Source organism: Rhinoderma darwinii, chromosome 1, assembly GCF_050947455.1.
Source record: "Rhinoderma darwinii isolate aRhiDar2 chromosome 1, aRhiDar2.hap1, whole genome shotgun sequence".
NCBI classification, from domain to species: domain Eukaryota; kingdom Metazoa; phylum Chordata; class Amphibia; order Anura; family Rhinodermatidae; genus Rhinoderma; species Rhinoderma darwinii.
The window spans coordinates 423,751,820-423,777,721 of record NC_134687.1 but is presented as its reverse complement, the minus strand read 5'-3'; the positions used below and the strand labels follow the sequence as shown (position 1 = coordinate 423,777,721).

General features: G+C 40.6%; 1 protein-coding gene across 1 annotated transcript in view; it reads right to left on the bottom strand.

Moving 5' to 3' along the window:
• NIPSNAP1 (nipsnap homolog 1) overlaps nt 1-25,902 on the bottom strand; it is a 62,874-nt gene that overhangs the window by 12,510 nt on the left and 24,462 nt on the right. The window contains exons 2-8 of the mRNA XM_075829875.1: nt 20,895-21,022; nt 18,812-18,857; nt 12,066-12,160; nt 11,930-12,000; nt 11,586-11,726; nt 7,098-7,129; nt 6,259-6,353 (exon numbers count right to left, since the gene is read on the bottom strand). Of these exons, the coding sequence (XP_075685990.1) occupies nt 6,259-6,353; nt 7,098-7,129; nt 11,586-11,726; nt 11,930-12,000; nt 12,066-12,160; nt 18,812-18,857; nt 20,895-21,022 (608 nt within the window). The remainder of the gene's footprint in view (nt 1-6,258; nt 6,354-7,097; nt 7,130-11,585; nt 11,727-11,929; nt 12,001-12,065; nt 12,161-18,811; nt 18,858-20,894; nt 21,023-25,902) is intronic.

Sequence of the window (25,902 nt, the reverse complement as noted above, 5' to 3'; positions counted from 1 at the left end):
GGACGAAGCAGATTTTTCAAATCTGACATGTGTCACTTTATGTGGTAATAACTCTGGAATGCTTTTACCTATCCAAGCGATTCTGAGATTGTTTTCTCGTGACACATTGGACTTTATGTAAGGCCTTATTTACACAAACGTGTTTAACGTCCGGGATACGCGCGTGAAAAATCACGCACGTCACACGGACCTATGTTAGTCAATGGGGCCGTTCAGATAGTCCGTGATTTTCACACAGCGTATGTCCACTGCGTAAAACTCGCGACATGTCCTATACTTGGCCGTTTTTCGAGCATCACGCACCCATTGAAGTCAATGGGTGCATGAAAATCGCGCACAACACACGGAAGCACTTCCGTGTGTCGCACGTGATTCACGCAACAGTAGAAAAAGAAATGAAGGAAAAAATAAAAGCACTTCCTTCATTTCTTTTTCTAAATATCAAAACCGCTTGTCATAAGGATGGCATATGCGTGAAAATCACGCAGCTACGCACCATTCACTGGTGACACACGGAACTGCAACGCGTGCAAAACCCACACGTTCGTGTGAATAAGGCCTTAGGGAAAAAATTTGGTCGATAAATTCAATATTTGTTTGTAAAAAACACCAAGATTTAGAGAAAATTAGCAAAAATTTGCATTTTTCTAAATTTAAATGTATCTACTTGTAAAACAGATAGTAATACCACACAAAATACTGAATAGGTCTTGTGGTACCAAAACAGTAAAGACCCCCAAAAAGTGACCCCATTTTGGAAACTACACCCCTCAAGAAATTTATCCAGGGGTATAGTTAGCATTTTGAACCCATAGTTTTTTTGCTAAATTTATTTGAATTAGTATGTGAAGATGAAAATCTACTTTTTTTGTGAAAAAACATAGAAATTTTACATTTTTACAAGGAATAAAAAGGAGAAAAAACACCCCAACATATGTAAAGCAATTTTTTCCGATTAGAGCAATACCCCATATGTGGTAATAAACTGCTGTTTGGACCCACAGCAGGGCTCAGAAGGGAAGGAGCACCATTTGGATTCCTGATTTTGCTGGAATAGTTTTTAGTGCCGTGTCACGTTTGCAATGCACTGGAGGGATGAAAACAGTGGAAACCCCCCAAAAGTGACCCCATTTTGGAAACGACACCACTCAAGGAATTTTTTTTAGGGGTAAAGATAGCATTTTGACACCACAGTTTTGCTGAATTCATTGGAATTAGTCTGTTAAGGTAAAAATCAACTTTTTTTTTTTTCTGTAAAAAACGTAGACATTTTTCATTTTTACAAGGAATAAAGGAGAAAAAGCACCCCAACATTTGTCAAACAATTTCTCCCGATTACGTAAATACGCTATATGCGGTAATAAAGTGCTGTTTGGACCCACACCGGGGCTTAGAAGGGATGGAGCGCCATTTGGCTTTTGGAGCTCAAATTTAGCTGGAATAATTTTTGGGTGTCATGTCGAATTTGCGAAGCCGTCGAGGAACCAAAATAGTGGAAGCCCACCAAAAGTAACCCGATTTTGGAAACTACACCACTTAAGGAATCTATCTAGGGGTATAGTGAGCATTTAGACCTCACACATCTTTTGCAGAATTTATTAGAATTAGGTCGTGAAAATTATCATCAACATTATTTCCACTAAAAAGTTAAATTTTTTTCAATTTCACAAAGGATAAAGGAGGAAAAAGCACCCCAACATTTGTAAAGCAATTTCTCCCGAGTATGGCTATACCCCACATGTGGTCATAAATGTTTTTTTATTAGAAAGTAATTAACCCTTTCCGAACTGATCCATGTTTTGCTTTTTCTTTTTTTCTCCCCGCTTTCCGAGAGCCAGAACTTTATTTTTCCGTCAGTAGAGTGGTGAGAGAGCTTATTTTTTGCGGGACGAGATGTAGTTTTTATTGGTACCATTTTTTCGTACATATGACTTTTTGAGCACTTTTTATAAAAATTCTTGGTAGAGCCAAGTTGACCAAAAAACAGCGATTTTGCCATTTAAAATGCTTTATTTTTCACAGCGTTCACCGTGTGAGTTCAATAATGGTATATTGTAATAGCTTGGACTTTTACGGACGTAGCGATACCAATTGTGTATTTCTTTTATTTTTTTACATTACTTGGAGAAAAAAAATGTGAAAAGTGTTTCTTTTTGAACTTTCAAATATTTAATTTTTTCCACTAATAATAAACTATTTACTTTTGTTTTTACACATTTTATTAGTCCCCATAGGAGACTTGAACCAGCAATCGTTAGATCACTGGTAGAATACACTGACATACTAATGTATTGCAGTATATTGTGATTTTTACAGGCTCCTGTAACAGCGCGATCGCTGTTTCTGTCAGTTAGTCCCGGGTATCAGCGGTAATATACAGCAGACACCCGCAGTGTATGGAGTGGGCTCAGCGTGTCGATGTAGCTACTTACCTGCAAACGCTGATACTGCTGCAGAATCATCTGTAGCCTCTGGTGCCGATGTGTCCTCGCTCGTCCGACACGATGCAGGACCTGTGAGTGACGACACAGCGTGATCTCTTGAGAACACGGCTGTGTCTGCACTGCCAGAAGCTGGGCGTTCTGAAGAGAAGTGGATGATACTTCTCGTCAGAACGCCCAGCTAGCAAAAGTAGTAAAAACGCCCCCATGTACGCACATAATACACGCCCAGTTGGACTTTTACGTTAAACACGCCCACTTGGACTTTTGCAAGCCTCATTTGCATAAATACAAAAATGGTCATAACTTGGCCAAAAATGCTCGTTTTTTTAAAAATAAAAACGTTACTGTAATCTACATTGCAGCGCCGATCTGCTGCAATAGCAGATAGGGGTTGCAAAATCTGGTGACAGAGCCTCTTTAAGTTTGTTACAACAGAAAGATAAGAAAGGTAAACTGCAGAGACATCACCCCATAAATCAAGCATGGACCATTACCATGCACTCTGTTTTATTGCTCCAATCACTTGTAAACCAACAATAATCCTCCTGACAGGGTGTCTGTGACGAATACACCAGTGTTTTACAAGTGATCAGACCAAGAAAACAACTGGTTCTGAAACTTTTCGGACTTCATTTATTGGCCTCTTTTGGTGCAGTTAACCCCCCCTAGTGTACCACGTAAACGAAACACATTTTTATTATAGGTATGGTTATATATTTAAAGAAATTACATATATTTCATGTTTGACTTATTTTTATTGTGACCTGTACCTTAACTCTTCCACGACTGGAGTGTTTTTAGACCTTTGTGACAACAACGAATATTTAATCTTTTAGAATTAGAATTAAGCAGTCTAAAGTGGACTATATTTTACTGCCTAACCTGCCCTTTCAAATAAGCTAGCACATCGGCCATGTTATTACAGGGGGGTGGGTGGAGAGATAAGAGAGTGCTGATGCCACTTCTCCCTGAGGAATCAGGATCACAGATTAGAATCCAGCCTAATTTCTCCCAATGGTAGGGGACAGTAAGGGCATGACCACACATGGCGGAATTCCTCCGCAACTGTCCGCATCAATGCCGCACCTAATCCGGGTTGCGGATTACGGCTGCGGATCTGCACAAAATGTGCAGAAAATTGATGCGGACTGGCCGCTGCGGACTGCAGGAAAAGTGCTTCCCTTCTCCCTATCAGTGCAGGATAGAGAGAAGGGACAGCACTTTCCCTAGTGAAAGTAAAAGAAATTCATACTTACCGCCCGTTGTCTTGATGACGCGTCCCTCCTTCGGCATCCAGCCCGACCTCCCTGGATGACGCGCCAGTCCATGTGACCGCTGCAGCCTGTGCTTGGCCTGTGATTGGCTGCAGCCGTCACTTCCACTGAAACGTCATCCTGGGAGGCCGGACTGGAGACAGAAACAGGGAGTTCTCGGTAAGTATGAACTTATATGTTTTTTTACAGATACATGTATATTGGGATCGGTAGTCACTGTCCCGGGTGCAGAAACAGTTACTGCCGATCGCTTAACTCTTTCAGCACCCTGGACAGTGACTATTTACTGACGTCTCCTAGCAACGCTCCCGTCATTACGGGAGCCCCATTGACTTCCTCAGTCTGGCTGTAGACCTAGAAATACATAGGTCCAGCCAGAATGAAGAAATGTCATGTTAAAAAACCAATACGCTCCGCACCACACAACATGTGCATGACAGCTGCGGACTTCATTGCGGAACTTAGAATCTCCATTGAAGTCAATGGAGAAATTCCGCCATGAGTCCGCAACCAGTCCGCCACTGCTCCGCAACAGACAGAGCATGCTGCGGACACCACATTCCGCTCCGCAGCCTATGCTCCGCAGCGGAATTGTACGCATCGTGTAAACGAACACTGCGAAATTAAAGTGAAAGTCAATGGAGAAACGGCTCCGCTGCGGATTAACGCTGCGGAGTGTCCGCAGCGGAATTTAAGTGAAAATCCGCCATGTGTGAACCCGCCCTTAGTCTAATGAGTATTTTACAGCCTGTCAGGAAACACCCTATAAAAGGGTATTCACACGTGCCGATTTTGTGGCTTATTACCCTCAATTAAACAGTAGCAAAAACGTTGTCGTTTTCCATAACTATAGCATATTTTAGTTGCCATTTTGTGTTGCTCGCTGCAAAAAAAACCACAAAACAACCCTCAAAAAAAGGCACAAAACCAGCAGTGTTCATGCACCCTAATGTTTTATTCTTTTTTCCAAGTCAATCAGTGTCTGCAACTATGAGGGTTTGTTCACACGCTTAGCAAAAAACGTCTGAAAATACGGAGCTGTTTTCAAGGGAAGACAGACTGATTTTCAGGTGTTTTTCATAGTGTTCAATGGAAAATCAGCTCCAAAAAACGCCTCAAGAAGTGACATGCACTTCTTTTTACGGAGCGTCTTTTTACGCTCTGTTTTTTAAAACAGCAGCGTAAAAAGACTCACCGTATGAACTAAATTATGTTTTTCCCATTGATTTCAATGGGCAGATGTTTGTAGGTGTTCAGCTTCCGTTTTTTCAGACGTTTTGAGGCGTCAACGCCCTGAAATACGCCTGAGAACAGTGCGTGTGAACATACCCTTACAGTGAACAGATCAGAAAAATGTATAGTACATGATTGAACCTGATGGAGCAAATCATTGTACACATTTCATTCAAATCACCTATTGTCTTGATCAAACAACTTATCTGAATTCTACAGGATACACAGTTTACAATGTGACTTTTTAACCCCTTAAGGACACGGCCAATTTTAGCCTTGAGGACAGAACAATTTTTTTTACATTTCCCTCTTTGCATCCCGACGCTTATAACGCTTTTATTTTTTGTACGACGTAGTTGTAGGAGACTGTTTTTTGCGGGACGAGTTGTACTTTATGTACGTACCATTTTTTGGTACAAATACATTATCGTTTAATTTCTATAAATTTTTAATTAGATTAAAATGCAGAAAAAAAAGCAGTTGTGCAGCAGTTTTAATATTTTTTTTACACCATACACCGATCATAATAAATAATGGTATACATTTGTAGTACAGGTTGTTACGGTCGTGGCGATACCAAATATGTCTATATTATTTCATGTTTTGGGACTTATATTTTAAAAAGTTGATTTATTATAAAAAAATGTGTATTTCTGTGTATTTTATTTACTTTTTATTTATTTATTTACCATTATTTTTTTTTTACATTCATTTAACTTTTTTTTTTAATCCCATAAAGGGATTTATCATTTTGATTTTTATTTTGTAACTGTAATGTACTGGCATAGATCTATATGCCAGTACATTAGCCTGTTACTGATCATACACAGGCAGTTGTTAGGGCATACTTCAGTATGCCCTAACAACAGGAAATATGTTCAGACAGCCCTGGGGTCCTTCAATGGACCCTGGGCGGTCTGGCCATACGAGTTGTTGGCTTTGATCGCGTGACAGTTATTTTCTGTGACGCGATCAATGTGCAGTCCCCTCTCCTTGAACGCCGCGATCAGCTGTCATCGCGGCGTTCAAAGGGTTAACAGCGGAGAGAAGATGTTTCTCTCCTCTCCGCTGTCAGAGTGGGGCCGTGGCTGTGCATTACAGCCGTTGCCCCGCTCTCGATCGCACGTACAGACGCGCGCAGGGACGGCTGTCACACAGGACGAGTATGCTCGTCCTAATGCGCGAAGTGCTCGCCGCTCAGGACGAGCATACTCGTCTTGTGTCGGCAACCAGTTAAAGAACAGTATTTTATTACTGATCAATGCATTAAGAGGAAACATCTGCTCATGGTGTCTCAACATCCTTACCCCAAAGGTGATGCACTACATACAGTTCTCCAATCTGAGAAAAAAATCCTCCCACAGCTTCCCGATTCTCCTGGCGATGTTTGATAGCACGAGCCCTTAGTGCAACAATATAAACAAATGTGTATGTAAATAACGACAGTGTTGATACGGACAATAAGCGAAAAACTCTGAATTTATTAAAAAACAAAAATTGTGCAGAAAGCAGCTGTATTCTCAGATGAATTGCTATTTTTAATCCTTCCAATAGGAAAGTCTGCACTAGAAATTACAATATGCTATAGTTTGCATTTTTATAGAATAATCAGCTTCACAAGTATGCAAAATATCTCTTTCAGGAAAAAGAAAAAACGGTCTCACTAGTACCACGTATAGGCAACTACCCTGTAAGTCAATGTCCGACCCTTTATAAAGCTTTGAAACATGAATTGGGTCAGGTGTTCACTGCAGATTCTGGCTTTGTATCCTTTTCCGAACTTAAAGAGGCTCTGTCACCACATTATAAGTGGCCTAACTTGTACATGATGTGATCGGCGCTGTAATGTAGATTACAGCAGTGTTTTTTTATTTAGAAAAACGATAATTTTGGACTGAGTTATGACCTATATTTGCTTTATGCTCGCCTACTCGACAGTTAAAGGCCTTAGTTTTGGTGCCTGATATGCAAATAACAGCCGATGTCTCAGAAACGGTGGAGGTGAGAAGAAAAAAACCAGAGAGCGGCAGAATCAGTGAGGCACCTGCAATCTAACGGAGAGGTTAGCTGCAGTTTATTGGGCAGATGACCGGTTTGCTTTAAGTATAGGATGGATGATATTATACTGGAAGCCTTTCTAACTTACCAGTTATTTCCCCATTCAATCATTGTTCCTGGCTGGAAAGTAAACACATATTAGTATTATTTCAAAATACCCAAATGCAAAAATAGGTTTAATAATTCAATAAAGTACAACATATTTGGTACATTTTTAATAATATGGTTGTTTGTACATACAGTGAAGGAAATAAGTATTTGATCCCTTGCTGATTTTGTAAGTTTGCCCACTGTCAAAGTCATGAACAGTCTAGAATTTTTAGGCTAGGTTAATTTTTATCAGCAAGAGATAGATTAGATTTAAAAAAAAAAAAAAAATCACATTGTCAAAATAATATATATTTATTTGCATTGTGCACAGAGAAATAAGTATTTGATCCCTTTGGCAAACAAGACTTAATACTTGGTGGCAAAACCCTTGTTGGCAAGCACAGCAGTCAGACGTTTTTCGTAGTTGATGATGAGGTTTGCACACGTTAGATGGAATTTTGGCCCACTCCCCTTTGCAGATCATCTGTAAATCATTAAGATTTCGAGGCTGTCGCTTGGCAACTCGGATCTTCAGCTCCCTCCATAAGTTTTCGATGGGATTAAGGTCTGGAGACTGGCTAGGCCACTCCATGACCTTAATGTGCTTCTTTTTGAGCCACTCCTTTGTTGCCTTGGCTGTATGTTTCGGGTCATTGTCGTGCTGGAAGACCCAGCCACGAGCCATTTTTAATGTCCTGGTGGAGGGAATAATAATAATAATAATCTTTATTTATATAGCGCCAACATATTACGCAGCACTTTACAATTTAGAGGGGACATGAAACAAACAATATCAGACATTACATAGTGACAAAGTTCATTTACAATTCAAATCTGGGGAGTGAGGACCCTGCTCGCAAGAGCTTACAATCTATGGGGAAATAAGGGAGACACAAAGTGTAACAGGGTTTATTCTGTACAATGGTCCGGCCATTTTTATACACATGCGGTGGTAACATAAAGCTGCATGAGCCGGTCACCAGCCAGTATCCGTGTATGATGGCTCCATCCATTCTCCCATTGATGCGGTGATGTAGTCCTGTGCCCTTAGCAGAGAAACATCCCCAAAACATAATGTTTGCACCTCCATGCTTGACAGTGGGGACGGTGTTCTTTGGGTCATAGGCAGCATTTCTCTTCCTCCAAACACGGCGAGTTGAGTTAATGCCAAAGAGCTCAATTTTAGTCTCATCCGACCACAGCACCTTCTCCCAGTCACTCTCAGAATCATCCAGATGTTCATTTGCAAACTTCAGACGGGCCTGTACATGTGCCTTCTTGAGCAGGGAGACCTTGTGGGCACTGCAGGATTTTAATCCATTACGGCGTAATGTGTTACCAATGGTTTTCTTGGTGACTGTGGTCCCAGCTGCCTTGAGATCATTAACAAGTTCCCCCCGTGTAGTTTTTGGCTGAGCTCTCACCTTCCTCAGGATCAAGGACACCCCACGAGGTGAGATTTTGCATGGAGCCCCAGATCGATGTCGATTGACAGTCATTTTGTATGTCTTCCATTTTCTTACTATTGCACCAACAGTTGTCTCCTTCTCACCCAGCGTCTTACTTATGGTTTTGTAGTCCATTCCAGCCTTGTGCAGGTCTATGATCTTGTCCCTGACATCCTTAGAGAGCTCTTTGGTCTTGCCCATGTTGTAGAGGTTAGAGCCAGACTGATTCATTGAGTATGTGGACAGGAGTCTTTTATACAGGTGACCATGTAAGACAGCTGTCTTTAAGGCAGGCATCAAGTTGATTTGGAGCGTGTAACTGGTCTGGAGGAGGCTGAACTCTTAATGGTTGGTAGGGGATCAAATACTTATTTCTCTGTGCACAATGCAAATAAATATATATAATTTTGACTATGTGATTTTCTTTTTTTTTTTTTTTTTATATAATCTATCTCTCACTGGTAAAATTAACCTAGCCTAAAAATTCTAGACTGTTCATGTCTTTGACAGTGGGCAAACTTACAAAATCAGCAAGGGATCAAATACTTATTTCCTTCACTGTAAATGTTTGAGTTGCTACAAATAATTAGCAACTACTGATGTAGCAGTCTCTTAAAGTGGTTCTATACTTTAACCAGCTGCACAATAACCCTAATTTACAAGGGACTCCGATTCTACTAAGGGTGCGCTCACACGTGGCATACTTGCATTGTGTTTCCACTGCGGAAAACTACAATGTATGCCTATGTAAAAAGAAAAAAAATTATTTCTCTGGTTCTTGTGTTGCAGAATATTTTCTCCCATAGGAATACATTGTAAAGTATTTTACAGCATAGGTTTACGCTGCGGAAGTAGAATGCCACAACAGATAAGGAACATGGCAGTTCTATGAAACCTATTCTTTCCTGCCGTAGCGGTGCATGACAGTTATGGCGTCTGATCTTAAAGTTTAGGGATGGTGATTATACGCTTACAATTTGGATTACAAAAAAAAAAAAAAAAAAAAAAAAGGGGCGTGGCATCAACATAAAACAGTTACGGTATACCCATACCTATCAATGTATCTACTGGAATCGGAAATATAAACATCTCACTATTTCTTGGATATGTTTTTTCTATTCTCATGAACTGTGCTGTGGCACCAAATGTGTGAATGAGAACTATATAGAAAATATATATAGATGTATTAAATCTGTTCCTCATTGTATTTTCTACATTTTACTACACTTGAGTTGTAGTAATGGACCAAACAAAAAATTCTTAACTGACGCCACGCATCATAAATGTACAGCACTGAATGCTTGTACATATCGCCCAGAGTTGTACATTTTTTGGCATGGTGATAGTGGGGGGGGGGTCACAGCAGCTGTGCCCGCGTGATCACCAGCTGTTTGGGCTGAGGTGATTGACAGTCGCCACCCTGCTGCAATTGCTGGGATGACAATAAAATAACAAACTCAAATTCAGCAGAATAACCTTTGTGATGCTGAACTCAATAGTGATCATGGCATAAGGGGAGGGGAATGGGATATATAAAAAAAAAAAAAAAAGAGAAAAAAGAAAAAAAATGTACACGGCCGACGGATTTATGCCTATTTCACACGCACACACTTTTTTTCAGCGTCCTAAAATGCACGTTGAAAACAAACGTTTTTAGTGGCGTTTTTGGTGGTTCTATAGAGAATCACTGATAGTGATGTAAAACATTTTTTATTAAATATCTTGTTAAAACCGGGGGTACAATCACCTCCGTGATAACCCAATGTGCTCTGTAAAAGGGCTCGTAATCTCGTGGGGTTCTCTGGCTAGTGTCACCCACTTAGGTTATGTCTAGTTTCCCCTACCTTTCTCTTGTATTAACGTAAATCTATTTTCTTTGCTACAGTACTAAATAAAGGTAATATTTAGGGTATGTTCACACGCAGTGTCTTCAGACGTAATTCGGGCATTTTACGCCTCGAATTACGCCTGAAAAAACGGCTCCGTTACGCCTACAAACATCTGCCCATTGCTTGCAATGGGTTTTACGGTGTTCTGTTCCCAGGAGGTGTAATTTTACGCGTTGCTGTCAAAATACGGCTCGTAAAAAAAGACGCCAGCGAAAAATAAGTGCATGTCAGTTCTTGGGACTTTTTTGGCGCAGTTTTTAATGGACTCCATTGAAAAACAGCTCCAATAACGGCCGTAAAATACACCGCGAAAAACGCCTGAAAATCAGGAGCCGTTTTCCCTTGAAAACAGCTCTGTATTTTCAGACGTTTTTGAGTTTGTGTGTGAACATACCCTCATTAATACAAACAGTAATCACAATTAGATATAAAAAAATCCTTAAAAAAAAATAAATACACTACATCCTCAAGGCAAAAATGAGAGGAGTCCTTTTAAAAGGGGTTTTCCACGACTGGACAACGGATGACAGACACCTGGACCCCGCACCGGCTGCCTCCGGATGTTTTGAACGGTATGCAGAAGTTGGAGCCGGAAGCTGATGGCTCCGACCACTGCATAGAAGCCATTCTGCAGAGCAGAGCGGCCGATCATATACTGATGATCTATCCTTTGGATAGGTCATCAGTTGTCCGGTCGTGAAAAACCCCTTTAAGGGGTTAATATCCTGTCTGTTTCATATTGCAATGATAACTGGGAGAAATATTTAAAAGAATTCTTCTATTGTCTAATCCTCAGGCAAGAACGGTCTCTGGCTGTAAGGCAACTGGCTGCAGTAGGAGCTTTTGGCCAATGCTTTACCTAAAATAGGAGACCAGGAATGCGAAGCCCCACCCGTTTAGCTAAGCCTTTTGGAGGTACTCTGCAGGATTTTCTGCATGTTCCTGAAACAAGCATTCTTGTAGAAATTTTATAGTCTGAGACACCGTGGACAAGTTTTTCTTCTACTTTTAGCATTCATTTCTAGATTTAGTGTTTCTTTAATGTTGAATATAATGTAACTATACGCAAAAACATTTCAGATGTGCTGGGAAGAACTTTACAATCTATGCAAATGTATATCAGTACAGTTATTATGTTGTTGAACAGACCTTTAATCGATATGTACGCAATTCATAGATGTTAGGACCTTTACGAGGAGTTGGCTCATTCCAAAAACTAAACTCCAGAAGCAGTTGGTTTCTACGGGAGAGAAGCATGCGACTACGCTCCTCACGGAAAGCCAGGTATTCCTGTAGAAGGAAAAGAATTGTATATATATATATTTAAAAAAATACTTGTCATAGAAGAACAGGTCTGGTACGTCGGATTGCGCTAAGTTACTGAAGCAGAAAAATATGGACTATAAGAAGTGAGGAACAAATGAAGACTAGGCACTAAAGATATACTTTTTATGTCTACTACAGGATTTTGTACCATTGTTTTTACTCATTACCTTGTTATTTCTCAATTTATTCATACAGTCCATGAGCGCAGGATATCCCCCCGAAAATCGCCACAGATGAACTGAAATGAAAATCAGCATTTAACCGGCAACAGTTCAAATACCCTCCCAAAAAGTCTCTACCCACCTGCTTGGTCCTGCTCCCCATACCACGTATTCCAATTACCCACCAAATCACATGGGTAATCTGGGTCCTGGTGCAGTTTAGGCAGTACTTCCTCTCTACATACATATACAAAGCAGAAAACAAGTGTATTAGATAACAGGGCCATGTAAATTAAAAGTGGATGTCTCATGAAGCGATCCACATTCCATATGCCCTACTAGGGGATACAGATTTAATAGAGGGGAGTACACTACTCGGGACCACCCTCTATGAGCCAGACTGGAAAGCTGCTATATAAGGGAGGCTCCTGCTGTGGGTGACCCAGTCTGTGCATGCGTTCTTGGTCAGCAATCCATTTGATCAACTTGATCAAATTTGGTCAACATGAATAATGCGTGCTGCAAGGGAAAGTATGGACAGGCAGACCTTTCCCTGGCAATCACAGCTGATGACCAAAGCTTCCAGGAGCTGGACCTGTGGCTCAGCTGATCACCAGGGTGGCTGTCATTTGAGAAAGGGTTGTCTTCATGACAAAATTATTTTAAAGGGGGTTATCCAGGTTTTTTTTAAATTGATGGCCTTTCCTCAGGATAGGCCATCAATATTAGATCGGTGGGGGCCCGACTGTCGGCACAGCCGACATTCAGTTGTTTTAAGGGGCCACAGTGCTCGTATGAGTGTCACAGCCTCTTCATTGTTTATGCAATACTTCTTTCTGTTCGTACTTGCACGTGCGATTGCACGTGCGATTACACTTGTAGCAAAGTATCGCACCGCTGTCCCATTCAAGTGAGGCTGTGGCCCCTTTAAACAGCGAGGATAAGCCATCAATTTAAACAATCCGGATAACCCCTTTAAGTCTGTAACAGTTGGAATGTAGTGGTAGCCTATCTGCATATTTAACCCCTTCCCGCAAAAATGACCGGTCTGGTACGTTGGCATTGCAAGTAACTTAGCGCAATCCGACGTACCAGACCCGTCATGTAGATGAAGTGGGCACATCTTCAGCGGGTGTCAGTAATATACAGCTGACATCCCGCTGCAACGGTGGCAAATCGCAGTTACCGCTGATCGCTGCCGTCTAACCCCTTCAATGCTGCAGTCAATGGCATCCGCCGCATTGAAGTGGTTGACGCAGTGGGGGCTGTGGGGTACAGAGGGAACCCCCTCACTGGGAGAGATTGCGGGTGCATGGTTGCTATGGCAACCAGGAAGCCTAGCAACAGCTTCATGGTTGGCTAGGTACGGAAGCCTATTAGGTCCTGCCTGAACTATAAAAATATCACATTATTTTGACCACGCTGTGAACACTTACATTTTTTTCTATAAAAAAAAAAAAACATGACCATTTCTTTTTGGTCACGGTCTCAGAAAAAAAAAAATGTAATAAAAAGTGATCAAAAAGTCATAAGTACTCCAAAATGGTACCCATAAAAAATACAGTTCGTCAAGCAAAAAACAAGCCCTCCTACTGCGATATAAACTGAAAAATAAATGGACACTAAAACATGATTTTTTCTTTTAGAAAAGTATTTTTATTGTGGAAAAGTAGTAAAACGTAAAACAAATATAAATTTGGTATCGCTGTAATCGTATCGACCCACAGAATGAAGTTAACATGTTGTTTATACTGCACAGTGAACACTGTAAAAAAACGAAAAAAAAAAAAACAGTGCTAGAATTGATGCTTTTTGGTTTCCTCATCTCCCAAAAAATGGAATAAATAGTGAAAACATTTAAAAAAAAAATAATAATAAAAACACGGCATGTACCCCACTCACACAGCTCAGTCAACAGAAAAATATCACTTATGACTCTCAAAACGCAATGATGCAAAATGACGGCCCAGACTAATTTTTTAGGTCCAGTAGTTTTTCACTAAAAAACCCACAATCATTTGCTAGACCCCACAAGTGGACCCTGTAGATGCAGCGGAGATGAGGAAACTTTAGGCCCTGTGCTGCTTATATGGCTAGTGAAGAAGTCAAAGATTAGGCAATACTGGAGCGCAGATATTTTGTATAATACCCTTAAACCCGGCCTGTGCATAAAGGAATGGTTCAAAGCGTACCACACCAATCCATGGATTATTCATTTTATTACCCCATTATTACATCCTATTATACCCCGATGTGCTCCGCCCAGTTTACATATACACCGATGTGCTCCGCCCAGCTTACATATACCCCGATGTGCTCCGCGCAGCTTACATATACACCGATGTACTCCGCCCAGCTTACACATACCCCGATGTACTCCGCCCAGCTTACACATACCCCGATGTACTCCACCCAGTTTACACATACACCGATGTACTCCGCCCAGCTTACACATACACCGATGTATTCCGCCCAGCTTACATATACACCGATGTACTCCGCCCAGCTTACATATACCCTGATGTACTCCGCCCAGCTTATATATACCCTGATGTACTCCGCCCAGCTTACATATACCCTGATGTGCTCCGCCCAGTTTACATATACCCTGATGTACTCCGCCCAGCTTACATATGCCCCCACGTTATAAGCTGAAATAGCAGTAAAACGCCAAACAAAACTACTACCAAGCAAAATCTACGCTCCAAAAGCCAAAATGGCGGTCCTTCTGAGCCAGACAGTGTGCCCAAACAGCAGTTTATGACCACATATGGGGTATTACTGTACTCTGGAGAATCCGCTCAACAATTTATGGGGTGTGTCTCCAGTGGAACAAGCTGGGCACAGCATATTGGTCACTTAAATAGTATCAGTGGAAAAATGGCAATTTTCAATCTGCAATATCCTCTGTGCACTAATTTCTGCAACACACTTGCGGGCTCAAAATGCTCACAATACCTCTAGATAAATTTCTTCAGGGATGTAGTTTACAAACTGGGGTAATTTTTTGGGGCTTTCCACTTGTACTGGTACCTTAGCTCAATGCAAGATTGTGTCAGAAAACAGATTTTGTAAAATTTCCACTCCAAAAACCAAAATTGCGCTAATTCCCTTTAGGGCCTTGCTGTGTGTCCAAATAGTAGGATATGACCACATGTGGGGTATTGCCATACTCTGGAGAAATTGCTTTACGAATGTTGATAGGCTTTTTCTCCTTTATCCCTCATGAAAATGAAAAAAAAATAAAAAATAAATTTTAATTTTTATGACCTAATTCCAATAAACTCTGCAAAAGACCTGTCTGGTCTAAATGCTCACTATACCACTAGATAGATTCCTTAAGGTGAGTAGTGGGGTCACTTTTGGGGGGCTCCTACGGTTTTGGCCCTGCAGGGGCTTTTGAATTGTGACATGGCACCTGAAAACCATTCCAGCTAAATTTGAGCTCCAAATGGTGCTCCTTCCCTTTTGAGCTCTGCAGTGTGTCCAAACAGCAGTTTACAACCACTTTTGGGGTATTGCCGTAATCGGGAGAAATTGCTTTTCAAATGTTGGGGTGCTTTTTCTCCTTTATTCCTTGTAAAAATGTCCACGTTTTATTGGAAAAAATGAAGCTTTTAAATTTTATGGCCTAATTTCACAAAATTCGGCAAAAAAACTGTGGGGTCAAAAAGCTCCCTATAACCCTAGATAAATTCCTTCAGGGGTGTAGTTTCCCAAATGGGGTCACTTTTGGGAGTTTCCACTGATTTGGTCCCGCAGGGGCTTTGCAAATTTGACATGGCGCCGCAAACCATTCCAGCTAAATTTGAGCTCCAAAAGCCAAATGGTGCTCCTTCCCTTCTAAGCCCTGCTGTGGGTCCAAACAGCAGTTTATTGCCACATATGGGGTATTGCTGTGCTCAGAAGAGGTTGCTGCACACATTTTGGGGTTGCTTTTTCTCCTTTATTTATTGTGAAAATTGAAAAATCTGAGCTAAAACTACATTTTATTAGAAAAAAAAATAAAAAAAAAATTTGATTTTATTTTCACGGCCCTATTCCACTAAATTCAGCAAAAAAACCTGTGGGGTCAAAACGCTCACTATACCCCTTGATAAATTCCTTCAGGGGTGTAGTTTGCCAAACTGTGTCTTCAAACCTAACATGGTGCCGAAAATATATTCTAATAAAAAGAAGGCCCCAAAATCCTCTAGGTGCTCCTTTGCTTCGGAGGCCTGTGTTTCAGTCTACACTACGGCCACATGTGGGATATTTAAAAGTATTAAATATGAATTCCTACAAAAAAAAATAATAATAATTAATTTGTACATTTCACCCCTACTTTGCATTAATTCTTGTGAAAGGCATAAAGGGTTAAGAAACTTTATTAATACTGTTTTGAATACTTTGAGAGGTGCAGTTTTTAAAATGGGGTGATTTATGGGTGTTTGTATTGTATGGGCCCCTCAAAGCCACTTCACATCTTAACTGGTCCCTGAAAAAATAGCCTTCTGAAATTTTCTTGAATATGTGAGAAATTGCTGCTAAAAGGTTTAACCCGTAAGTGACCGGCCCATAGTATTTTTACGTCGGTCACTAACGGGCCTTATTCCGATGCCATAGACTTTTTACGTTGCGGCATCGGAATAAGTAAACAGAGCAGGGAGCTGTCAAATCTCCCTGCTCTCAGCTGCCAGAGGCAGCTGAGGGCTGGGAGCGTCCCTGCTCTGCCGGGTGAGATCGATATTAGTATCGATCTCACCCGTTTAACCCCTCAGATGCGGTGCTCAATAGCGAGCACCGCATCTGAGTGGTTTTGGAGAGAGGGAGGGAGCTCCCTCTCTCTCCCACCGACACGATCGCCGAGTGTCCGAGTGTCCGTGTCTGCCTGGAGCGACTGCCTGCTAGATCATGCCGGAGGCATGACCTAGCAGATGCCTGTCCGTTTTAAATGGACAGGCATAATACACTACAATACAAAAGTATTGCAGTGTATTATAATAGCGATCGGAGGATCGCATAGTGAAGTCCCCTAGTGGGACTAGTAAAAAAGTAAAAAAAAAAAAAAAACGTTTAATACAGTTAATAAAAAAATACAAAAGTGAAAAAATGAAAAAGCCACTTTTTCCCCTTACAAACTGCTTTACTATTAAAAAACCAAAATAAAAGTTAAAAAGTTACACATATTTGGTATCGCCACGTCTGCAACGACCCCGACTATAAATCTATTACATTACTTAACCCGCACGGTGAACGCCGTAAAAAATGAAATAAAAAACGACGGAAAAATTGCTGTTTTCTGTGAATCCGGACTTAAAAAAAAATGTGATTAAAAAGTGATCAAAAAGTCGCATCTACTCCAAAATGGTACCAATAAAAACTACAAGTCTTCCCGCAAAAAAAAAGCCCACATACAACTGCATCGGCGAAAAAATAAAACCGTTACGGCTCTTCAAATATGGAGACACAAAAACAAATAATATTGAAAAAAAAAAGTTTTTACTATGTAAAAGTAGTAAAACATACAAAAACGATACAAATTTGGTATCGTTGCAATCGCAACAACCCGCTGAATAAAGTTATTGTGTTATTTATACCACACGGTAAACGGCGTAGATTTAGGACGCAAAAAAAAGAGTGGCGAAATTTCAGATTTTTTTCTATCCCCCCCCCAAAAGAAGTTAATAAAAGTTTATCAAATAATATGTACCTCAAAATGGTGCTATTAAAAAATACAACTTGTCCCGCAAAAAACAAGACCTTATACAGCTATGTCGACGCAAAAATCAGAAGGTTATAGCTCTTGGAATGTGACGATGGAAAAACGTAAAAAATAGCCTGGTCATTAAGGTCTAAAATAGGCCATTAAGTCATTAAGGGGTTAAGCCTTGTAACGTGGTAGGAAAAGCAAATAAAAAAATAAATAAAAAACAAACAAAGCCAACATAAAGAAGACCTATGGGATATGTGAAATAGTAATACCACAAAAAATAGTTACTATCTGTTTTACAAGCAGATACATTTAAATTTAGAAAAGCGCTAATTTTTGCACATTTTCTAAAAATGTGTTTTTCACATAAATATTGAATTTAAAAAATCGACCACATTTTTCAACGAACATTAAAGTACAATGGCACAAGAAAATCTCAGAATCGTTTGGATAGGTAAAAGCATTCCAAAAGTGAGCAATACAAAGTGACACCTCCGATTTGAAAAAAATAAAATAAATTAAATTTAAAAAAAAAAAAAAATAGGCTTGGTCTTTAGGCTGTGCCCTGAAGGGGTTAAACAACGGTTAGTAAACAAAGCATGAACACATGAAAATCACATCATGAAAGGAACACTTTGAGGTGGATTTATCAATACTAGAGAAAGAAAAAAAAAAAAAAAAAAAAAGTGAAGGAGTTGACAATAGTTAATGTCAGGGTGGCTTTAGCCAGACTAACCACGAGGGTTCCAGAGCTCCACATAGCCTGATGAAGGACTCTACGTATTCCAAAATGTTGTATATGAGTATACAGCTATTGCTTTGGATATTGTGAAACCCAAAATAAAGTAAAAGCAACTGATTGAACAATACTCCAGGCTTGAATTTTGTTTATCTAAACAAATAAACCTATTGATAAAGCAGCGAGATTCAGAACATGCACACAGAAATCCCTATTATGACCCATATTTTGAGTGCGTCCTTTCGGATGTGTGGTAAACCAGCCCATTTTAGCGATGAGTAGAAAATGAAAAAATGCACATGACGGATTTCCACTGTTCTGCTTTTTCGGCTAACTACATGTCACACACACGTCACGCAAGCCTAAGGATATTTATTTATGCATACAGAGAAGATAGAGCAAGAAAGAGGGAAGGCCCAAAATTACTCACATAGCAAGATGAATAGAAGTTACTTACGTCAATTTGTTATAAGAATCCAGGCATTCTGGCTTCACATTATGAACTGGAGTGAAAGAAACAGAACAAACTTCTTTTAGGGGAGATTTGCTCAATGGCTTCAGATAATAAACACTTTTTTAAACCAGATAAAAAAAAGTCTATTGGATTTACAAGGATAACAGTAGCAGTGTACAGTCAGCAACAATAAGAGCAGAAAAGTGCAAAGGATTCTGGAGATACAAGAAAGTATGAACATCTCATGGCTGTATGGTAAAATACATTAGAATGGACACATGTCTAAGTGGTACCATAAAGAGCATATGTCAGTAGAAACAGGCTCCGAATAAAACAAAAACTTACCCTCTCCGAGCCCAAAAACCCTAAGCCCACAATATAATATGGCGAATACAGAATCAAAAGATAGTATGTAAAACTAGCCTAAAGGCATCAAAAGCCACATCAAAGCTTTCCATCAATTTGTCACTTCTCTCAACTTGAAACCAAAAAAGGTATAAGTAAACATCAACAAAAACCAGCACTGTGTGTATGTGAGCTGATTTTGTTTGGTATAATCCTAGAGTAACATACGTCAAATTATAACATTACACGTTGAGCTTCATTTGGATATGAAACAACGTGCAAATTGTTGTGAAATCACAATTGGAAATTTTCCAACAGTCACAGGCCACTTATGACGGACTACCATAGAGAACAACTGAACCTGAATTGGGACCAATTTTACCGACATGTATGTTTCTAGCCTTAAGAAAACCGGAACCGCAAAAAAAAATAAAAAAAAGGTAAATTTGTCTAACGTTAGTATAAGAAAAAGGTAGGGGAACTAGGCATAACCCTAGTGACCCCGATTATAAAGGAGGTAGTAAATGGTGGGTGACACGAGTAGGTGAATCCCACCATTATACCAGCCCTTTTACAAGTGCAGGTCAGGAAATTAGGTAATTTTACGCGTCGCTGTCAAAAGACGGCGCATAAAAAGACGCCCGCGTCAAAGACGTGCATGTCACTTCTTGGGACGTTTTTGGAGCAGTTTTTCATTGACTCCATTCAAAAACAGCTCCAAGAACGTCCGTAAAATACACCGCGAAAAACGCGAGTTGTTAAAAAACATCTGAAAATCAGGAGCTGTTTTCAGGCGAAATCAGCTTTTGTCATTTCAGACGTATTTTGCTACTGCGTGTGAACATACCCTTATAGATTCAATCAGGTGTCAGTCACCAACAGAGCCTCCGACGTAGATGTGAACAGAGCTGAATTTGCAAACATCTGTATTGTAGAAGCCTCATGCAGAAACAGACTATATAAACTACAATTCAGGTAAATGTAAGACACTGCAGATTGCCGTAGCTGGAAGCTATGGTAGAATATTACACTTGCTAAATTAAGACAGGGAAAATGAAAACACAATGGCTCCCCCATTCTCAGAACGGGGGGGGGGGGGAGCGGTGGGGCCCCTTATCAATCAGGACAATAATCACCTTTCCCGTGGATAGGTGATCATTAATGAATTTGGGAATACCGCTTTAAAATGTTGGAGGTGGAAAGGCCAGAAACTAGAGCCAAGATGTGACGATCCGGAATATAGGACCCTCCCTCTATCAGCTCAGACTTTCCCGATATTTGATATGAAAATAGGTTTTCTAAACTAGCTAGCCGCTTTTCTTAGGTATGTACAGTATTATGAACTGTTTAAAAAATAATTTATATGCACTGGGAAACCACTTTAATCTACAAAGAAACCACTGAAAAGTAGCTGTCCAGTTTGGACAAATCCTTTAAACCCAGACAACCCCTCTATAAAATAGCAGATCCTCTTAAACACGCTGGTCAAAAGGGCCTGGTGCTGGAGTTCCCACCGACAGCTGGGGTTGTCAGGGGGACCGCTGAATGACTTAATTTAGTAAAAACGATCAAGCATTTAAGAAACTCATTAAAATCAATGTATCCATAGTTCTCAATGGGTACGGTGGTCCTCAGAGCTGGTAGGCATGCCAGATGCAAAACCTACTTGATACATGAAAAGGCATTCTCTAAAGCAGACAACGCAGCAGACTCTTCATAATCCTTAAAACTGTGCTCTTACACTGAATTTTGTACAGGCCACTGGTCTCCTTTTTAGACAGCAAAGTTGAATGTGCATCTTTGCGAGGATCCACCTTCCGTACAAAAAGGGACCGAAGCCAGCTGCTCTCTCCGGAATCAGATGAATAGCTGTTGGTAAAAGGATGGAAAGTCAGGATAAGTTATTCAGCATCTACTCAGAACAGGAAGCAGAGCGCAAATGCAGTAGCAAAGACGCATTACCTAGAAATAAAAATAATCATTTCGAATGTCCACCTTTAACACTTGAAGCGAAAAACAAAAATAGGGTTCAATATATATATATTTATTTATAGTGTATGGAGCTCAGTTTTTCTAAAAGAGCTTGAAATCCCCTGCATTCTAGTGAAGAACTTTTCTTCCGTAGAAAAGATCACTGCCCGACAATAAATTAAGTCTGTAATGCTTAGTAAACGTATGCACAGAGGACCAAGTTGCAGCCCTGCAAATCTGATCTAGAGGGGCTTCCGCTCTTTCTGCCCAGGAAACTGACACCACACGAGTAGAGTGGGCTTTGATTTTTACTGAAGGAGTTAATTTCTGAATGCTAGGTTTCATGGATCGCTTTTTTAATCCAATTGGCAACTGTGCCTTTTGAGGCATTATTCCCTTTATTTGGACACCAAATTTGAACAAAAAGATTTAAAGGCGTTGTTCGAGATTTAATGACTTTGTGTTAATGCTTGCAAATTATAAATGTAAATACATTTGTAATATACTGACATTTTCCAAAGTGGCCCCGTTTCCAGATCCTGCCGTGGGGAAATTGACGGGTGATGTCACTCTCTGCACTGGCTCTGGCCGCTGTGTTGATCTTGAATTCTTTGCCGGGTATACGACACGTCACTTGTCACGTGGTGTATATTGGCTTGTTCTGCTTCACAGCCCGTAACGCGCATGCGCGGTCACTGCTGTTCTCGCGGTCCCTGCTGTTCTCGAGATAACAGCAGGGGCCGCGCATGCGCATTACAACAGAACAAGCCGATATACACCACGTTATAAGTGACGTGTCGTATACCCGGAAAACAATTCAAGATCAACAAAGCGGCAGAGCCAGTGCAGAGAGTGACGTCACCCGTCAAGTTCCCCACAGCAGGATCTGGAAACAGGGCCACTTTGGAAAACGTAAGTATATTACAAATGTATTTACATTTATAAATTACAAGCATTAACACAAAGTCATTAAATCTCGAACAACCCCTTTAAATCTTTCCTGAAGATTTAGATACTTGAGGATAGTTCTGTGCACATCTAGAAGATGAAAGTCCTCCTTTCTATTAGCTGGGTTTTGGCAGAAAGAAGGAAGTGTTATCTCTTGAGACAGGTGAAAGTCTGAAACCACTTTAGGTAGAAAAGTGGGCTCAGGACAAAATACTATTCAAATCTTCTAAAATTTTTAAGTAGGGTTCACAGATGGTTAGGGCCTGAATGTCACCTACTCTACGAGCCGTGGTGACTGCTACCATAAGAGCGGCCGAGCCATGGTGACTGCTACCATAAGAGCGGCCTTCCAGGAGCGATTCCAGATGTTACAATCGGTTATTGGCTCAAAAGGGACTTAGTTAACCCCTGAAGGACTACTTCCAAATCCCAGGTGAGTAAGAGAGATCTCTCCCTCAGAGATAACCTATAGGCTGCTGCAAAAAAAAAATGATTTAGCTTCTCACAGGTGGATAAAAAAATTATCAAAATAAGAGCTTAACCCCTTCCCGCTCCTGGACGTACTATTAGGTCATGGCAGCTGTATCGTTCGCGCTCCATGACCTAATAGTACGTCTCGGGAGTAACGGCCGTTGCGGCCCTCCTCCCGACACATACACGAGCGGTGACAGCTGCTGTCTCGTACAGATGGCTTTGTACAATGCGTACGTGCTACGCCGATGTGCAGGCCAGACGGGAACTTTCCTGGAATTTCAAGAGGGGATTATCAAGAACCTAATCTTTAGGGACCAAGAAGGGGGGGCACCCAGTACTTCTGGAAGCGGGGCCACACGCATCGTACCAGGGCAACACTTTCCAGGAGAAGTTCCCCAAACTGGCAAGAAGGGAAAAAGTCAAAAGAGGTGCAATGTCTGCTATAAGAGGGCGATAAGGGATGACACAATATATCAATGTGACACGTGTCCCGAATAACCAGAGCTCTGTATGAAAGAGTGTTTTAAAATTTATCATACATCCCTTGGTTTATAATTTACCCCAATTTTACTTACCCTGATGCACTCCGCACAGCTTTGTGCCCAGGCAGCTGATAACCGCCACATGTAGGGAATTGCCATACCCGGGAGAACCCACATTACAGTTTATGGGGTGTAGGTCTCCGGTCAAAATGCTCACTACACCTCTAGATGAATGCCTTAAGGGTGTCGTTTTTAAAACGGGGTCACTTCTTGCGGGTTTCAACTGTACTGGTACCTCAGGTGCTTCTGCATACATGACTTCGCACTAGAAAATCCCCAGTAGGCCAAATGGTGGTGCTTTCCTTCTGAGCCCTCCCATGGGCCCAAACGGCAGTTTATCACCACAAATGGGGTATTGCGGCACTCAGAACAAATTGCGCAACAGAATGGGGTATTTTGTTTCTTGTGAAAATAAGAAATTGAGCTAAAATGACATAATATTTGAAAAAAATAATTTTGTTTTCATTCCCAGCCCAATTCAAATAAGTTCTGAGAAAAAACTATGGGGTCAAAATGGTCACAACACCCATAAATGAATTCCTTGAGGGGTGTAGTTTCCAAAATGGGGTCATTTGTGGTTGGTTTCTATTGCTTTGATACCTCTGGGGCTCTGCAAATGTGACATGGCACCCGAAAACCAATCCAGCAAAATCTGGACTCCAAAGAACAAATAGCGCTCCTTTGCTTCTGAGCCCTCCCATGGGCCCAAACAGCAGTTTATCGCCACAAATGGGGTATTGCTGCACTCAGGAGAAATTGGGCAACAAAATGGAGTATTTTGTTCCCTGTGAAAATAAGAAATTTTGATTTAAAAAAATTACATCTTATTGGAAAAAAATGAAATTTTTTTAATGTCACAGCCCAATTGAAATACGTGCTGTGAAAAAACTGTGCGGTCAAAATGCTAACAACCATAAATGAATTCCTTGAGGGGTGTAGTTTCCAAAATGGGGTCACTATTGGGGGATTCCTACTGTTTTGGCACCTCAACACCTCTTCAAACCTGGCATGCTGCCTAAAATATATTCTAATAAAAAAAGAGGACTCAAAATGCACTAGGTGCTTCTTTGCTTCTAGGGCTTGTGTTTTATTCCACGAGCGCACTAGAGGCACATGTGGGACATTTCTAAAAACTGCAGAATCTGGACAATACATATTTAGTAGTGTTTCTTTGGTAAAACCTTCTGTGTCACAGAAAAAAAAAATGAATAAAATTGAAATTCAGCAAGAAAAATGAAATTTGCAAATTTCACCTCCACTTTGCTTTAATTCCTGTGAAATGCCTGAAGGGTTAAAAAAAAACTTTCTAAATGCTGTTTTGAATACTTTGAGGGGTCTAGTTTTTAAAATGGGGTGTTTTATCAGGGTTTCTAATACATAGGCCCCTCAAAGCCACTTCAGAACTCAAGAGGTACCTTAAAAAAAAGGCTTTTGACATTTTCTTAAAAATGAGAAATTGCGGTTTATGTTCTAAGCCTTGTAACGTCCAAGAAAAATAAAAGAATGTTCAAAAAAACTATGCCAATCTAAAGCAGACATATGGGAAATGTGAACTAGTAACTATTTTGGGTGGTATAACCGTCTGTTTTACAAGCAGATGCATTTAAATTCTGAAAAATGCTATTTTTTCAACATTTTCTCTAAATTTTGCAATTTTTCACCAATAAACACTGAATATAAATCGACCAAATTTTACCACGAACATGAAGCCCAATGTGTCACGAGAAAATCTCAGAATCGCTTGGGTAGGTTTAAGCATTCCGACGTTATTACCACATAAAGTGAAATATGTCAGATTTTAAAAATGGGCTCTGAGCCTTAAGGCCAAAACTAGGCTGCGTCCTTAAGGGGTTAAAGCTGAAATCTGTACTTTTAGGGTACTAGGTTTAAAGACACTTTTCATGCCTGTAAAAAAATAAATAAAGAATCTGGGCCACATTAGGATGATCTAGGTCTGGCTTATTATCCCCTCACCAGGAAAGAAACTTTTTCCACACCTTATTATACATGGAATCTCCTTCCTACTTTTCTGTAAAGCAAGGATAACGTCTTCAGATAAGCAGTTGGCTTTCAGGACTGAGGCTTCAGAAGCCAAGTTGCCAGATAATATTTCTGTGGGTCTGGATGGAAAAATTGGTCCTTGGAAAAGGAGGTCTTGAGATATTGGAAGAACCCAGGGTTCTGTCATTTTTAAGCTGTTTAGCAGGCCGAACCAAACTCTTTTTGGCCAAAATGGAGCGATTAGCATTTTCTCTCCCTTTCCTCTCTGGTATATTGGAGTGCCCTGGGAAGTAGAACAGCATACCCCAAATTGAAGTTCCAGCTGTGAGCTAGAGCATCTATACCGAGCCCATTTTCCCTTGAGTCTAGGGAGAAGAATTTTTGCATTTTCCTGAGTCGCAAACAAGTCCACTTCTGGAGAACCCCATTCCTTGGTAATCTGGAGGAAATATATTTTTGGTGAGAGTGAGTGGGTGAGTGAGAGCCCCCGTGATGTCTAAAGTAGGCTACCGTAGTTGTGTTTTTGGATGCAGACTCTGGCATGAGAACCCCTGAGAAGGTGACTTGCAGCTCTTTAGGTTTCCAGTACCGCCCTGAGTCCCCTAAAGTTTGAGGAGTGTTGGCTTATTCTTAGTGGCCAAGTTCCCTGAAATGAATTTCTGGGCTACAATGTGACTCCCTTTCCCAGATTCTGAGGTTTCAGCTACCAAAGGAGGGATCTTTTTACAGTTTTAGAGTAAGTTTCTTGTCCAGGGATAGAACAGATTTGTCCCACTGAAGAAGATTTCTGGAATGGCTTGGAGACCAGTAGAA